The sequence below is a fragment of the Paramisgurnus dabryanus genome, chromosome 14 (genome assembly GCF_030506205.2).
Source record: "Paramisgurnus dabryanus chromosome 14, PD_genome_1.1, whole genome shotgun sequence".
NCBI lineage: Eukaryota > Metazoa > Chordata > Actinopteri > Cypriniformes > Cobitidae > Paramisgurnus > Paramisgurnus dabryanus.
Window position 1 is genome coordinate 6,840,173 of NC_133350.1, and position 17,260 is coordinate 6,857,432.

The 17,260-nt window shown below is 39.0% G+C and overlaps 1 protein-coding gene across 1 annotated transcript in view; it reads left to right on the plus strand.

Moving 5' to 3' along the window:
- The window catches only part of LOC135718794 (signal-induced proliferation-associated 1 like 2), an 84,677-nt gene extending 70,163 nt beyond the window's left edge, over window positions 1-14,514 (plus strand). The window contains exons 16-21 of the mRNA XM_065241041.2: window positions 1,016-1,145; window positions 2,308-2,527; window positions 5,746-5,877; window positions 11,263-11,371; window positions 11,476-11,557; window positions 13,221-14,514. Coding sequence (XP_065097113.1) covers window positions 1,016-1,145; window positions 2,308-2,527; window positions 5,746-5,877; window positions 11,263-11,371; window positions 11,476-11,557; window positions 13,221-13,364 — 817 coding nt within the window. The 3' untranslated portion in view covers window positions 13,365-14,514. The remainder of the gene's footprint in view (window positions 1-1,015; window positions 1,146-2,307; window positions 2,528-5,745; window positions 5,878-11,262; window positions 11,372-11,475; window positions 11,558-13,220) is intronic.
- Window positions 14,515-17,260: the final 2,746 nt, after the last annotated feature.

Below are 17,260 nucleotides of genomic sequence, written 5' to 3' on the forward strand. Positions count from 1 at the left end.
TTGATTATCGCTCTCCACTTCCTGTGAAGTGATGTATCGATGTTCCCTGATTCCCTATGCCGTGCGCAGTGCCCTTCGAACTGAACATGTTCGCTCCCTTCGGATTGGAATCTCACTTTAGATGGCGGAATACCCTATGAAGTCCACTTCGCAGGGACTTACGGTCGAATGGAACGCACCTAAAGAATCGCAGCCTTGCGATGCAGAATCGATTTTAGACAGGTCTTTTTAATGGGACACGCGATTTATCGTTACAGCCCTACTTAGAAAACCTTTTAGGTCTTTAACAAGTTTTTCTGGAAATTATCTGTGTCAACAAACAACCATTTCCAGACAAAATCTCTTCGACACCTGCCACTTCACATTACAGACATCAGGCCTAATCTAACCCAGATGAGATTTGATTGACAGGCTCTTTGGGTAAAGACAAAGTTTTCCAGAAGCAAACAATGTATGACTGAGATTCACACGTGTCTTGTGTCAAAGAAGTTGAATCTAATTAAATCTCTGTGTGTAATCATTTTTTGTTTCTTTCTGTTGCGCTTGCCAGCAGTGGGTCAGAAATCTTGTTGTCTTTGCTCCTAAAGACAGTTATGAGGACCTCAAGGTAGTTTAGTCATCATTTGACCCTGAATTTTTGTGATGTTACCTTCCCTCTCATTGTTAAGAATGGCACGTCTACACCGTGGAGGTCACAAGAGCCCTGACCTGATTTAATCCCTTTACCAATGAGACACATCAGCTGTTTGCCACTACCGTAACCCCTCTGCCCTTATATTCCTTGTACTTCCTATGGAAAAGCCCCTGTTTGCTATGTTGCTAAAGAATTTAGCACATTGACAATAAACAACATCATCTATATAATGCAGAGGCACTTTAATATTTCAAGTCTGATTGCAAATAATACACTGAAACTCATGGCTAATGTTTGTTTGTTTGTTTGTCTGTTTTCTTAATTTTTCCTTTTGTTCCTTCTTGTTATCGCCCTCTCCCCCTTTATCTTCATTTGTCCCAGGAGTCTGTATTTGACAGATCAGTCTCAAGTGGTTAATAGTGCTGGTGAAAAGCTTCAGACACTCTCTAAGGAGGGTTTCCTCAGGATGCTGCTACATGACAGTCCCTCAGCACAGGCGGGTCACGGCAAGGTGAGTTCTGGAAGATGAATGTGTTCAGCAAATGGTGCCTCAGCTAGAACATGGAAAAAACAATTAAAGTTGAAGTAAATGTATTCCTTGTGTGTTACAAATAAATGAGCCAATCAGCATCTTGTTTCTAAATCTGGAGGAAATCGGGTCACAAATGGGCTTCTGTCAGTCATACGATCTCGTTCTGCTCACAGTTCTTCGAAGCTTCCTATGCATGCATGCATGCTTTTCTTGCTTATGGCTCTATAAACTGTATTTTATCTAGTGTAGTCACTTACAATGTATGTTACTAGAGACCTAACTAGTCTCATCCTGCACAAAGGTCACATTTCCATTTTTCAGGCTATGCAACATTTACAATTCTACATTGACATTACAGCTGGGGAATGACTAGCAATTATAATGTGAATTTCAATAGGGCATGGTGCTAACGCGGGTCAAGGTCATGCATTTAATGCGTTTCATGGTTTTCACATTTAAATGCATTCTTGTACCTTTTTTCCAACTTTGACACTTAAAGTAAAATTGTTACCAGAGTCTTGATTGTTCTATTGTTTTTGTGAAATAGTGAAATATCATAGTTTGATATCTGCTGTTTAAGATCCTGTAGGGGTCTTAAACCTTTGCATTGCAAGAAATCACTGCATTAGGCTTTAGTGCTAAATTGTGCTAATTCATTTTAATTCCTAAAGACCATTATAAAATTGTCACCTTCAAGGTCCATTGGTCCTCTGTCATGTTCACAGATCTAATTGTCTGTCTGTTAAGGGTCCCTCCCCCCACCAATAGACCCCCTGTCCGGTCCGTGTCCATTGCACCTGCATTATTGATGAGAATTCAATGACTCTAATAGGCCAGACTCTAAGACACACACAGTCACTGCAGCCGATTGGTCCCCTGCTGGTTCTCATGTTCCTCATCTATTCCCCCCCAACTTCTCTCCCACAATTCAATTAAGTGATATGTGCTTTATTGCCGTGGCTGTTTTATTAACAATATTGCAGAGCCTTTCACATAATCAGATTCTGATGAATAATGTTTTTGCTTCCCTCACCACCGCTCTCTCTCTCTCTTTCTCTCTTGCATCTTTGTCCTTTCTCTTTGTTTTCCTCTTATTGTCCGTCTCATCCATCTCATTCCCCTCTCATTTTTGTTCTTTCAGATCCCGAATGTCGGTCAGTCTCCACGGCGCTCCCTCTACCGGACCCTGTCTGACGAAAGCTTGTGCAGTAGCCACCGGAGGGCACTGTCATTGGCCAGCTCCCGCAGCTCCATGTTGGACCAAGCCATGCCCAATGACATCCTTTTCACCAGCACGCTGCCCTACCACAGCACCTTACCTCCTCGCATGAGCCTGAAGCATGCAGCTGGTCAACTCAAAAGTGAGTTTTTGCCCTATCACATCTGATATCATTAACATTATTGTGCAAAATGTAAAATGCGGATAGTCATACATCTAGCGAGACAGTTGCACAGTCTGGCCCAATAATGATAATCTGTCAACATCATCCCTAAATCTATCATTGTATCAGCTGAGATTTTATAGCCTAACTGACTGCAAGACACAAGTTGATGATAATGAGAATAAATTACCCTTTTTTTTTGGCTCATAGCAGATTTTTCCATCTCCTCAGTAAGTTCGACACATTCCTTCCTGTTACAGTAATTTTATCCTCTACTGGCTTTAATGTGGTACTTAGTAATGAAGCAAATAATAGTACTATAAATCTGCTGCTAATACGCAAGAGACTCGGTGCTAATCATACTATTATACTGCATGTCTCATAAATTATTATGGAATGAAAGTATGCTTTAAATTACAGTAACATTATTGTTTTACGCACACTAGGCTGGTCAATATTACAAAAACATTTTGCATTTTATATATTGGAAATCCTGATATAGAGTAACAATTAAAGAATCGGGCAGACCGAATGCAAGAATGTGACCCGTGTGAATGGCACCATACGCCTCTTGGCTTGTTTTTGCATGCAGACACTTGAGCCGCTCTCCAGCTGTCAGAGACAAACGGTTCCTTTCGTATAATGGGAGAACTCTACGCCAGCCAACTTCATTCATTATTCAAATCACTCTCACCTCTCCGATCCAAAGAGAGGTCTTTCTGTCTGCCCTCGTGAGCGGATTTTAGGTGCATTAGTCAGTATGTGCTAGGTCACCTACATCTGATTTTACTTGGCACTTTTGATTCCCTGCCTAAAGGTACATTAGACATTTTGGCACTTTTGAGTGTTTGGCCAAAAGTCCATTTATATTTTTGGCAATTTTGATACGAAGGGAAGATTTGGTATTGCGAATAATGACTTTGACCTGTATTGGGAGTTGAAAATTACTTTCCTATTTACTGTAGGTGAAATCTCTGCTGATCGTCTCAATTTTCTTCTAATCAAAGTGCTCATTATTTGTAAATGAATGGTTAAAGTGTAATTGTTCTCTATGGTAAAGTAAATTATTTAGTCAAAGTCTTTTAAGGTCAACGATTGTTGTTCAAGTATGCATGCTTTGATTGAACCTCCGGTGAAGAATCTTTTGAAATGTTACTGTTTTGCCTACAGGATAAAAAGGAAACAAAGAAAAATTAAATGAAGAGAAAATTGTCAGTATGTTCATACTCTTGTTTGGATCTTGCTATCAGGGGTGTTTTCTCTGAGGAGATGAGAATCCTCTAAAACATTTGGATGAGAAATCATTTGACAGTACAAAGAGAAAAACTAAGCAAAGTATTGGATGAAAAAGATTTTAAAGTTTTCTAAGGTAAAGCTGTTAAATGGTGACACCAGTGCTAGTGTGTCTTTTGTTTCTGTTCAGATGGTCAAGTTTTCATAAGCTGCACTTTGAATTGCACAAATTGAAATAGCGATTTTGAAAATGAGGCGAATGGAAACGCAACAATTTAACGTAAACTTCCATATATAGGCAAACGTTTTTTTTTACGCTCTGTAAATTCAATAAAGTAATATCACAAAATTGTAATAGAAACAGTTTTTTCGCATTTACATGTTGTTTACTTGCGTGCTTAAAAGTCGCATGATCATTCTTTAAATATGACGCGGTGTGTTTGGTTTGAGGACAAGACAAAAGTTGTAGAGTTGTGTTCGACTTCATGTGGCGTCATAAGAACGCTCAAGCACATGATATCAAAATACTGTGCGAGCAATTCGTAAGTCGACTGCTCTGCATTCAAGGCGCTCTCATAGTATTTAGATGCCATCTGCATGTCGTTCTGCGTGACGCCATATAAAGTCAGAACACGCTGATCGCCACGGTTTTTGGACATTGTGAGACAACATAATGACATTTTAGTCGCACAACATTGGTTTTTTGTCTGCGTTTATAAATTAATGCTAAAGTTTTACACAAATCTTTAAAGGGGACATTTTGGTGTCCCCAGAGTTCTTAAGTGAAGTTTATGATTAAAATACCACACAGATAATTTATTATAACATGCTAAAATTGCCACTTTGTAGGTGTGAGCAAAAATGTGTCGTTTTGGGTGTGTCCTTTTAAATGCAAATGAGCTGATCTCTCTACTAAATAGCACTGTTGTGGTTGGATAGTGCAGATTAAGGGGTGGTATTATTCCCTTCTGACATCACAAGGGGAGCCAAATTTCAATTAGCTCTTTTTTCACATGCTTGCAGAGAATGGTTTATCAAAACTAAGTTACTGGGTTGGTCTTTTTCACATTTTCTTGGTTGAAAGAAGCACTGGGGACCCAATTATAGCACTTAAACATGGAAAAAGTCAGATTTTCAGATAATTTCCCTTAAATGAAATCGCAGCTAGGGAGTTCCTAAAGCATGTTGTGAAACAGTTCATCTTGGTTTGTTTATAGGTGTAGCTCTGTGTCTGCAACCCTCATGACGCCTGCTGAGTTAACTGAGCTATTGTCGATTAATGATGCAAAAACATCACTATTAAAGGGATAGTTCTGTCATTTTCTCATCTTAACCTGTATGAACACAAGAAGTATATTTTGATAAATGTTGGTTGGCTTGCTGTTGATTGTAACCATTGACTTACATAGAAGGAAAACAAATATTATGGAAGTATTGTGATAAATGATGAAGATATTTGGATAAATGATGGTAAGCACACAGTTGACGGTAACCAATAAATTTTATCGTAATTGTTTTCCTACAATGGAAGTCAATGGTTACAATCAGCTTTGTGCTTACCATCATTTATCAAAATATCTTCTTTTGTGTTCATCAGAAAAAAGAAATTCATACAGGTTTAGAACAACATTTTGGGGAATTTAAGGGAAATATCCCTTAAATACTTGATCACAACTGGTATTACCAAATAAAAGAAAAGCGAAATGCAGTGTTTTGAATTAAACTTGTGTATATGTTTAAAATGGCGTGTGTGTAAAATTTTAAATGGAGCATTAATTTACATAATCCCAGAGAGGGACCACTCACCATTGCTGGCAATGGTATTAAATTCTCTAGAGACTCACTCCATCAGTGGGCTTTATTTAGAAACCGAACACACAGAGATTTTGGGGTGGGGTACGGGTGAACTGTAATGTTGATGGGGGAAGGGTTGCAAAGATGAACCGTGTTTATTATTTTTACAGATGAGCTCTGGTTCTCTGATGGTTCACTGGCAGACAAGGCCAAGCTGGCAGACGCTGGACTAATTCCTCTTCCTGACCCCACTTCTGGTCTCGACTGGTCACATCTCTTGGATGCTGCACGAGCGTTTGAAGGTACAGAACAGGTCTCTTCTGTACTACATATGCTGGTTTTTCTCTTGTAATAACCACAACATTGACTGCAGTGTAATGACCTGACCCATTTAACATGCTTTGTGGTTATTAACCTTGAATTCCCTTACTGGTGGAGTTCATTGCTCACTGTTATGGAATGAAATACATGGGTCTTGGATTTATTTCCACTATGACATCACTGACCCTTTGATCATGTGGATTTTATGGTATCAAGTATGGAATGTCTGCTGCTTTGAATTGAAGTTTATAATGTTGTGATAAATCTTTGGCTTGGTTCACACTGCAGGTCTTAATGCTCAGTTTGGAGATTTTTTGTGTAAACCGTATACGGCCCTGAAGTGACCCGCATGCGCAGAAGACGACATGATGTCAGACGCAGCACCGAAATAAGCATGGAAAAAGTCGAATTGCAATACATCAGATATGTATCCAATTTAAGACCACATATGAAAGACGCGCTGTGTCTGACATCATGTCTTCTGCGCATGCAGGTCAACTCAGGGCCACATACGGTTTACACATGAGACTGATGGCTGTCCATTTAAATGATAATAGGAAAAACAGCCCAAAAACAATCTCTGAACTGAGCATTTTAAGACCTGCATAAAATTGGATTTGTGCTGTTCAGACTGTCATAAGAAAATCACATATGGGTCACACTTGCGCAAAAAGTCGATTTTGGCCACTTTCACCTGCAGTGTGAATGTAGCCTTAGAGCTGGGTGCTTTGTCATCATAATCAGTCACAGACAGAAAAGTAGCTTCCACAAGTTTTTTTTTCGGCATTAAAAGTAAAACTAGATTTAATTCTAAAATAAATTGTAATCTTTATTTTGAGCTTTTTAACTACATTAGCAATATGTTAATAAAAATAAAAGTTTGTCATCTATCCATATACCCAAGTACTTGTACGTGGGTACCCTTTCAATGGATTCAGATGTAAAAATGCTAAGATCAATAAGCAACTGTAGGCGAGTTTTTGAAAAGACCATGTACTTCGTTTTCTGAGGATTTAAAACCAATTTTAAATTGAGCAGAGCAGTTTGTAATGACTGAAATGCAGTCTGAAGCTCTTGCACAGCCTGTGCTATGGAAGGAGCATATGTATAAATGACATCAGAATAAAAGTGAACTTTTGCTTGAACGTCCTTACCTAAATCATTATAAAACATAGAAAACAGAATAGGTCCCAAAATAGACCCCTGAGGGACCCCTTTAGGTATCCAAAGAAACTCGGATTTGTTGCCCCGTGCATAGACACACTGATTTGTTTTCTTACTATGAAAGTCAATGGGTACCTGCAGCTGTGTGCTTACCATCATTTATCAAAATATCTTGTTCATTAGAATAAAGAAACCCATACAGGTTTAGCTTCAGTTAATGTATTATGCACAAAATAAATTGACAGTTAATTCAATTCAATTCAATTTTATTTATATAGCGCTTTTCACAATTGGTGATTGTTTCAAAGCAGCTTTACATTAATAGAAGCAGTGGATAGCACAGAAAATCGACAGATAGCACAACACAATACACGATAGCACAAGCAGCTAAATTTGCTGCAGCTATGAATCAACATTATAAGCGTGCGTATTGCTAATGTAACGTAAAGAAGAGGGTGCTAAGTTAAGGCCAAGAAGGCTGCCTCCCCGGGTTGAAAGATAATTGATTACAATAAAGCCCTTTTCACACAGATATTCCGTAAGATACACGGGACAGGCATCCTGGAATTTTACGGGACCGCTTGATATTTTATTCATTCACACAGCCAAGTTTACACGGCATCTGATGGTCCCGGAAAGACACGTGACATGTTGAAAGTCCCGCCCTCTCTTCTACGCAGCGTCTGAAGTTTGCATATTATTTATTATTTCTCTCTCCAGAAACAACTCGCGTGCATTTTTGTTTATGATAAGACTACAAAGGAGCGCGTGAATGCACAGTTCTATTCTGGTGAATGATCTCAGCTTCAGAGTGTATATTTGACAAGCTCCCTGATTTCTGCTTTGATACAGTTTTCAGACATTTCTCATCGTGATTGTTTATATGCATTTAAAACCCGCATTTTGAGGAGCTGAACAATATATCTCGTTGGGATGACATGCGGGTATTTTCGTTTATTATAGCTCAAATGAGCACGTGACGCGATATTCTTTTATGCTGCTGAATGATCTCCGTTTCAACGCAGTAAGTAACGAGCTAACTTACCTGATATCCGCTTCAGTCTAGTATGCTGACATTTCTCGTAGTGAATGTTGTAAATCCCTGATTTTAAAGAGTTGAACCAACTTCATGTTGCCATGACACGCGCGTCCTCACTACGGCACGTGCTTCATTGTTTATGCGTCTCATATATCATTTCCTGATAACTGCTTCAATCTAGTTTTGCAACATTTCTCGTGGTGAATGTTTATATACATGTTAGTTTGCAACATTTCTCGTGGTGAATGTTTATATACATGTTATCTCTCGTTGTAAGGAGCTGAACCATAACTTGTGTTGTGATGATGACGCGCGCGTCCTCACTTCGACACGCCCTTTATGGCATTCTTGTTCACACAGAGGGTTACCCGCGTATCTTACTAGGTCCTCTTTCCGGCAACGATCCCAGAAGATTAACGGAACGAGTTTTTGTTCACACAGACGCTTGTCTGGCAATTTTACGGGTATTTTCTGGGACCAGAGGTCTGTGTGAATGAGGTTTAAGCTTTAACCTAGATAAATTAATCCAGTAGAAAATTTGTATTTCAGTGTTAGTTCATGATACTTGATGCATTAACCATTGTAATGTTAACAAACTGAATTGATTTGTAAAGTGTTAATTCCTGAACAAAGATGGCTGAAGAAAGTTTCAGGACATAAAAAACCTTTTTGTACTATTACTAAAATAGTTTCCTTTCACTATACAACTTAAGCTGTTCTCACACACCATTACCACAGTTAACTGAAGATTGCTCAAAAATGCACCTTTCTGCAGCACTGCCTGCTCTTGACCGTGTCCAAATCACCACATCCCATTTGCCTCCCATTCATTTCCTGTGACTGCCTGAAGGAGCATTGTTCTGCAAGGTGCTAATTAGAAGTGGAGAACGTATTTTGAGCATGGAGAAATTAAGCCATTATCGCCATGCGAGCCCAGCAAGACACCACTTAGGGAAATGACTCAAACCATTGCTCGCTGTAATTACACATTTTGGGTTTTGGACGCCTTTCCTTATGTGCAATTACAGCTGTTCCCTCACCTTCAACCGGTCGCTGTGGAGACCACGGTTAGGGCTAGTGAGGGCACGGCATGGTATTTCTTAAATTTTGTTCTAAAACACGGGTTAATGCACGGTGGACTGTTTTAATTGGGCGCCCAGCTAAAAGGGGCCGGTACGCTGACTGACCTAACATTATTTTTTCAGAGAAATTGTCTGCATATCCTTAGAGACAGCAACCGTCCTGAAATAGCGATGAATGTGTGACCATAAATTTCGTGGTGGGAGAAATGATTAAGTTAGCTTGTGCCTCGGGGTTGGGGTGCTAACTGGAGGGGGCGGGGAGGAGGTAAGGTTACGGCATTGGTTTCCATGCTCTTTGTGCGTGTTTTTGTTCAGAGCACTGATAATTATCCATCCATTTCAATTCTAGCTCCATCGACACCCCTTGCTGCGAGACTGGTAATGAAATGAAATGGGAGCGGGGGTGCGTTGAAAGTGTTAGGAGAGGTGATAGCAACCCTTGCTCTTATATAAACCTCATGAATGTGTCTTGCAGTACGTCTTTCTCTGAGAACAATAGCAGGTCAACATCTTGATAGATTCCATGATATATTGAGTATATGTGAAGTTTAGCGGTATGGTTGAATGACAATCTTGTGTTTTGCGTGTACCCCCCATTGTTTCTTTCATGTTTGCTTTTTTTATTTATCATTTGGCAGACACTTTGGTCTAAAGTGACTTCCTCTTCAGTTGGGTGTACGTGTTTATCACTCCATTTGTTCGCTGGGAACTGAACCGAACAATTGAGCTACAGTGACACTTCCTTACTGTAGTAAAGATAATACAGTATTGATGGATGTAGATAGTTTTGTTGCATACCCGACAGAACAAAAGCAGCACATTTGCCAGTTCCTCCCCCTCCTCCATACACTTTCTACCTTCTCAGTGAAAGGTAAAGCCACACATCAGTGTGTTTTCGGTCTTGAATGCTTAATGATATGTTCGACAGACAGCGTAAAGCGTAATGTGAACCCCCATCTCGACTTGCCCATTAACCCTTCCGCCGCGTTAGCTGCTTTCCTCACTTCATTAACACCCTGCTCTGCTGAAGCTGGTTAACAGATAGCGTTAACACGTTCAGAGGAGCTGAGAGGAATCACATTTAATAAGCTTTCCGACGAGTGTTGCTGGAAGCTCCTACCTGGAGCATCAGCCTGTGTATCACCTCTGTCTGAAGCAATATGGGGAACAGTATGTCATCCATTTCCTTTTCCTGTGTGCCTATGGGGGTTTCTTGATTGGCTTGCTTGTTTTTTGTTTTGTGCATTGCTAATGACTGATGCGGGACAATTTTTTTGGTTCTTAGATTTCTTTACATTTGTGCATTTGGCAGATGCTTTTATTTAAAGGGCACATATTATGCAAAATCCACTTTGACAAGGTGTTTGGACTGAAATGTGTGTTGGCAGTGTGTGAACATAACAACCAACAATATTTAAAATCTACCTGTCCTCTGTTATATCAAAGTAGTCTCATTAGACATGCTGCGTTGATTCTCTTGTTACGGCGCTTTTCCATTGGATAGTATCCCATGGGTTGGGTCGAGTTGAGTCGGCATACTTTTGGGAACTTTTTCACTGGGTACCATATGTAGTACTTTTTTTTGTACCACCTCGGTTGAGGTTCCAAGAAATCTGAGCTGATACTAAAACGTGACATGAAAACACTGTTGATCACTGATTGGTCTGAGAGAATCGTCACTACCAGCGTCAGTCGTTAATGCAAGATTAGCTGTACCTTTGTGCGTGCGCTGGCTCGAGCAAACTTGTTGTCATCTGTGCTTTGTTTTAAGTTCACAAACGCCCTTTTAGCTGTGAAAAACATACACAGAATCAGCCGAGAATCAGGAACACCATACCAGTGTCTTCCAAACTTCCAGTTTGTGGCGGCACATCTACGTAAAGCCCCTATGACCTTTGTGCTTCTAATGCAGTGTTCTACCAATTGAGGAACCTTTAAAACCTTTTATTATAAACAAAACATCACATAAATACATTTGTTTACATAGTTTGCATTGTTTTTTCTGCCCCTTTAAAGATGCCCTAAGTAATCATTTCAAACCTAAATTCCTACTAAAATAGCCATTTTTTTTTTCAAATTAGATCAGGCAGCAAGCTCTCTAAGCTCTCTAACTGAAGAAGAGCAGACCAAACAGGTTCTAGAGCTTTCGGAGGAGCTCAACAGAAGAGTTAGATGTGCGAACGATTCAGGGTAGGTGTTGTCTCACAGTCTATTCATTTATTTAATCTGTCTGTCCATTTCTATCTACATGTGTCTCTGTATAACTGTGCACCTGTATGTCTATGGCCTAACAGGGATGGTTCTCCAGCCCTTCTCACTGGTAAGGTGAATCAGCTGGAGCTCATTCTTAGACAACTTCAGTATGACTTGAGAAAGGTAAGATCATCAAACATTAAGCTTGATGCTATAGATCATGGGTCTTCAACCCTGTCCCTAAAGGGAACCTGTCCCGCAGATTTTAGTTCCAATCCGATCTCTCTGATGAAGCCAATACGGAAGTGACTTAAACTGCAATTCATCAACTGGCCGCTAGAGGCTAACTCCAAAAGGGAGTCAATTCCCAAAGACCCCAACTTAAAACCCCCAACTTTACAGCAGTAAATAATGTTTACAGCCTGGTACAAAAAGTGATTTTGGTCTATATAGCTAATTTTGCCCTTCATGACACCTGTTTTTTTGTAACTCATCTATTTAAATTATATGAAGCCTTAAAGTTCTGCATAAAGGAATATTCCATTTTCTTGAAAGAAAAATCCAGATAATTTACTCACCACCATGTCATCCAAAATGTTGATGTGTTTCTTTGTTCAGTCCAGAAGAAATTATGTTTTATGAGGAAAACATTGCAGGATTTTTCTCATTTTAATGGACTTTAATAGAGCCCAACATTTAATACTTAACTCAACACTAAACAGTTTTTTTCAACGGAGTTTCATAGGTCTATAAACGATCCCAAACGAGGCATACGGGTCTTATCTAGCAATATGATTGTCATTTTTGACAAGAAAAATAAAAAATATACACTTTTAAACCACAACTTTTCGTCTAGGTCAAGTCCAGCGTGACCTAATGTAAATGCGTAGTGATGTAGGGAGGTCACATGTTACATATATAAAACGCACATTTGCGGACCATTTTAAACAATAAACTGACACAAAGACATTAATTAGTATCATTTGACATACAACAACGTAGGAACGGTCCTCTTTCAAGACGCTTGTAAACACTGGGGCGGAGTTTCGCGTTCGTCCTCTGTGACCTCTTGACGTCATGACGTATTGCGTGGGTTCAGCTGGCGCATCACGACCGGATCTACATGATGAGAAGTTGTGGTTTAAATTTGACAATCGTTTTGCTAGATAAGACCCTTATGCCTCGTTTGGGATTGTTTATAGTCCTTTGAAACTCCGTTGAAAAAAAACGTTAAGTGTTGAGTTAAGTATTAAATGTTGGGCTCTATTAAATTCTATTAAAATGAGAAAAATCCTGCAATGTTTTCCTCAAAAAACATAATTTCTTCTCGACTGAACAAAGAAAGACATCAACATTTTGGATGACATGGTGGTGAGTAAATTATCTGGATTTTTCTTTTAAGAAAATGGACTAATCCTTTAAGGGCATGGCCACTTGAGTGACGGGTGAACTGCCACTGCTGTCTAGAGTTGAGCTAGGTGGGCGTGGTTTCAGCAACCAGTCACCTTAGGCCCGCCCACGTCCTGCCTCTTTACCCATTTTCGTTGATCCGCGGCCAAGATGGCGACAGCAGGCACCGCCTACTAATGGCTTTAAAAAAGGTCTTCACAAACCTATGGGTGAAGTCATGGACACTACGTCCATGTTTTTTACAGTCTATTGTTCCAACCCCAATCAAACGCTCCTGAACCTGCTAATCAAGTTGTTCAGGGCTACCCAAATATTAGAGGCAGGTGTGTTGGAATTAAAATATGCAGAGCGGGCGCCCTTCAGGAACAACGTCGGGGACCCATGTTATAGATTTTAACACAGATTGTAATTGCCTGCTTTGTTATTTGTTTCAAAGGAGCAACAAGACAAGGCTATGCTCCAAGAGCAGGTTCAACATCTCCGACAGGACAACCTTCGACTGCACGAAGAGAGCCAGACGGCCGCAGCTCAGCTGAGACGATTTACTGAACTCTTTCTGAACACTATAGACAAGAAGTAGTTCATTACTTCCCCTCTCCCGCTTAGCAACAACGTAACCCAAGGATAACAAGTCCAGCGTACTGTAAAGAGACATTAGAGAAACCCTTTCAGTCTTTGAATGTGAACGCGTGCCGATGCACACTAAAAGCCGAATCACGCAAATTGTTGGCGACAGAACGTGAGAATGTGAAGGAGGTGGAAATTCACAAAGGGTCGAGGGATACTAACACGTGAAAGTGAATGTAATAAGCCGAGATTTCTTTCTAAAAATCTTAACATCTTTAAGCTAACATCGTAGCTCGAGTTCATTTCTGGCTTTGTGGCTGTACGCCCCCCCACCTATCCACCCGAAATGTAGACCAGCCAGGTGCGACTTACCTTAGTGTCCAAAGCTCTCCGAGACTAAGTGTACTGTATACCTGTTTTCAAAAAGTTTTGTAAGTAATCCATTGTTGCAGAAAATGTTGTTATGTAGCAATAATTTTGCCGATGATGTAATTAGCATTGTTCGATAAAATTAGCACTGAGTGTGATTCGGTTATATTCAGACTTTTATGTGAAAAAATAACAAAGCTTTCGTGTGCCTGATGTTATTGTTGGTAAATGGTTGTCATTTAGTTTATTCATTAATTCACATTTCTGTCCAAGTACTTGCTTACAAAATCCACAGCCGGTGCTCCTATCCGCTAGTCTGCTGGAAACAAGAAACGACGCATGGGTGGACCAGAATATGCAGACTAGCACCTGTAAACCACTTTAAATCAAAGCCAAAATTCTGCTTGTTGGTGTAAAGTACCTCAGAAAAGTGTCTTGTACTTTAGCCCTCTTATTTAAGCTTATTTAACCTAAGATTGTTATTTTAATGAGAGTATTTTTTTTCTTTTCTGCACTAAAAAGAGTAATGGCTCCACGTGGCAGTACTTTGTATACTTGTTTACCATGTCAGCAGTACTGTGTATAGCTTGGTTAAGAGATGACTGTAAACGAGATATGGTTTATTTCTGGGACGTTCAATTGTTTGGATGCTGCTAGAGGACAGGATGTTGTTTTTTAATGGCCTTTTAAAGATGTTTTTATTTCTTTGTAAATCTGTTTCGTTGAGGTTGGGATGAAAAGCTTACCTTTGTAAAATAAAGTTTAGGATGTCAGTAAGATTTGTGTCCTTTTAGTATGAAATCTGAATTGGCTACACTTAAAGGTGTTTCAAAAGCCATCTGGGTGATTCTCACGAAATCCAGATTAAAAAGGTGTCCAACATCAGATTTTTTAAAAAACCCTTGAAGCCAATTTTTTTGCACTTATAAGATTAAGGTCTGAACTAACCATTATTTTTATAGGATTTAAAAAGATTTCCTATACATTTTTTTAGATTATCATTATTAAAAATTATCATTACCGCAACATGATATTAAATTAAATATATGCATTTACAAACTCATGTTTCAGTAATGAGAACTAAAAAGTTGTCTAGGTACTATGACAAACAAAATTTCAACTTTTATCAGGAGAGAAAAAATAAGAACTGCTTACCTGGTAGACATCTTGAGTGTCACAGTCAATTATGTCCCTTTTTTTTTTTTTTTGAAAATGTTAGTTCCTTGAGGGTTTAAACAATGATTGAAAATTGTTGCGGAGGATGAGAAAATTCTTGGACAAATTTATATTCCTTATTATTGTCTCTACATTTACCAATGATCACCAAATACCACATGTTTCTTTACTGTAATAATTATAGTATAACATGCACTGAAGCTTTTTTTTTCGATTTAATTTAATTTTAAATATTTCCATGTCAAAGAACCCAAATCCAGTCATGGACATGTTGCGGTAATGAAAATTTTCCCCTTAAATGTGGATAAAACAACAACATTTTGTATGATGTCATTTGAAATCATGTGCAAAATAGTACATGAAGAGATGTTTGTAACTGTATGCTTCTTATTTTGATACTCTTACTTTGCATTTACTTTTTTAATCAAAATTTTTCATGACACCTCATAAGTCTAATTTAGCAAGAATCACCCATGTGTAGGATTGGCACTGGTTTGTATCATTGTCGTGCACAGGTCAGGTGCTCCTTTTGCACCCAGTCTCAAAGTGTAGACATCGCTGGAGCACATTTTTAAGAGCTGTGTATGACATGTTTTTAAGTTTTTGATGAATTAAAGTGAGAAATCTGAGATGATGGATGAACAGAAGCATAAGGGAATGAAATGTGCAATAGTCAATGACCCATTTCAGGAGCTCGTGGTATTTTTAAAACTCGGAAAATCAATGCATCTTGTTTTTCGCATCTTGTGATTGAGGAGCAGAGAAATGGCAACGCCGACCTACATCCATAAGGAACCAGCAGAAAAATGTCAAAATTCTTAGGTGACCTGTGATGAATGGCATGGAGCTAGGTGCTTCTGGTCTCGTGGGACCTGATAAAGGTGAAGGAGTTTGTGTGTGTGTGGCACAATATTGACGGTCATTCCAAGATCAAATATTGCTCGCCATTTTCGCACAGAGATGGAGAAATGTTCGTGTCAAGGTAAGATAATGGAAGGTAAGGTTATCACCATAATACAATGTTTGATAGGACAACATGACTTGGTACTGTACACTGATGTTGAGTTTGTAAAATGTTTTTTTTTTATTTTCAGAAAGCCACGAGAAGATTACTACTAGGCCTACTTATTTTCTCTTTCTTTAAACAAAGGCAGTTCCTACAGACAAAACCAAAAGCTTTGATTGAACTCCAAGTGTTTAATATGTAAAAGATCTGTTTATTGCTTGTGTTTGCACATTCAACTTGTGGTTATGCATGCGTGTCAGATTATTAACGTCATTAAAAAAAGTGCTGGCTGACTTTCCTCCGGGTTTGAGAAAAGGTCATCGAATGCCAGCTTCTTGTGATGTTTTTTCTATTTGATAAACGTGTTAGGCAAGCGATGATTGTTTTATTGCTGTGAAAATGGGATGCATTTTAGCTGCAATTACTCAAAACAGGCCCTCAAATCGCAGTTTATGGCACGTAATGAAAAGATAAAGCAGAAAAATCGCTATCCCATTATTCTCCCATCTGCTTTCGCTTCCAATCCGTTTGTTTTACGCTGATTTTCATATTGTGGTGCTACTTTGGTAGTTATGTGGTGTTTTTTTATAAAACAGTCCCACTAAGAAGTCTTGGCCTAAATGAACAGCGCAATCCGCCGTTTAAAGCATAAGAAAAAAACTGCTGAGTGCCTCAATCTTACAGCCTCTGGGAAAGAAATCAAACGTTCCTGTGATTACAAAGCTTCGCCGTTTGGCATCAAGATAAATGACACATACAAATTCACAGATTGCAGTTATCTACACACATTGTAGCCTAAGACATCTCAGCTTCTTAGCAATAATTTTAAGTCGGCATTAACAAACGGCAGAGCCACACCTTGTGTTACATGTCTTGAACAAACCACAACAGTAATTAGAGACTGAAGTGTCACATCAAGCAACTAGTTATAGACTGAAGCTCTGCAGTTTTTTAAATTATGTTTAAATTCGAATTATTAACAGGATGTCTGTGATTATTTTTTTTTTAACAGGATTGAGATCTCTATCACTGGGTGTGCATGTGTGCTCATCCAAACCTAGAGCAAACTTTTGCAAAGAAAGTTTGCAAATAGGTCTAAATTTAGAATGAAGGCAGCATTATTTATCATAAGTTGAGTGAGAAAAATAAACCACAATTACATATATTCCCAACCAGACAAAGTTCCACTTAAGTGAGCCAAAAGCTGTAATTTTCTACAAGTGTACTATATTATATAGTACAGTAGTAGTTTTGTCTAAATACAGACAAATCCTTATGTTTTGTTCCTCTAACTGGCCCTAAAGTGTGTGGATGTGGCTCATTAGTCTCTTGATGCTTGTTATTTTCCTTTAGGTGCA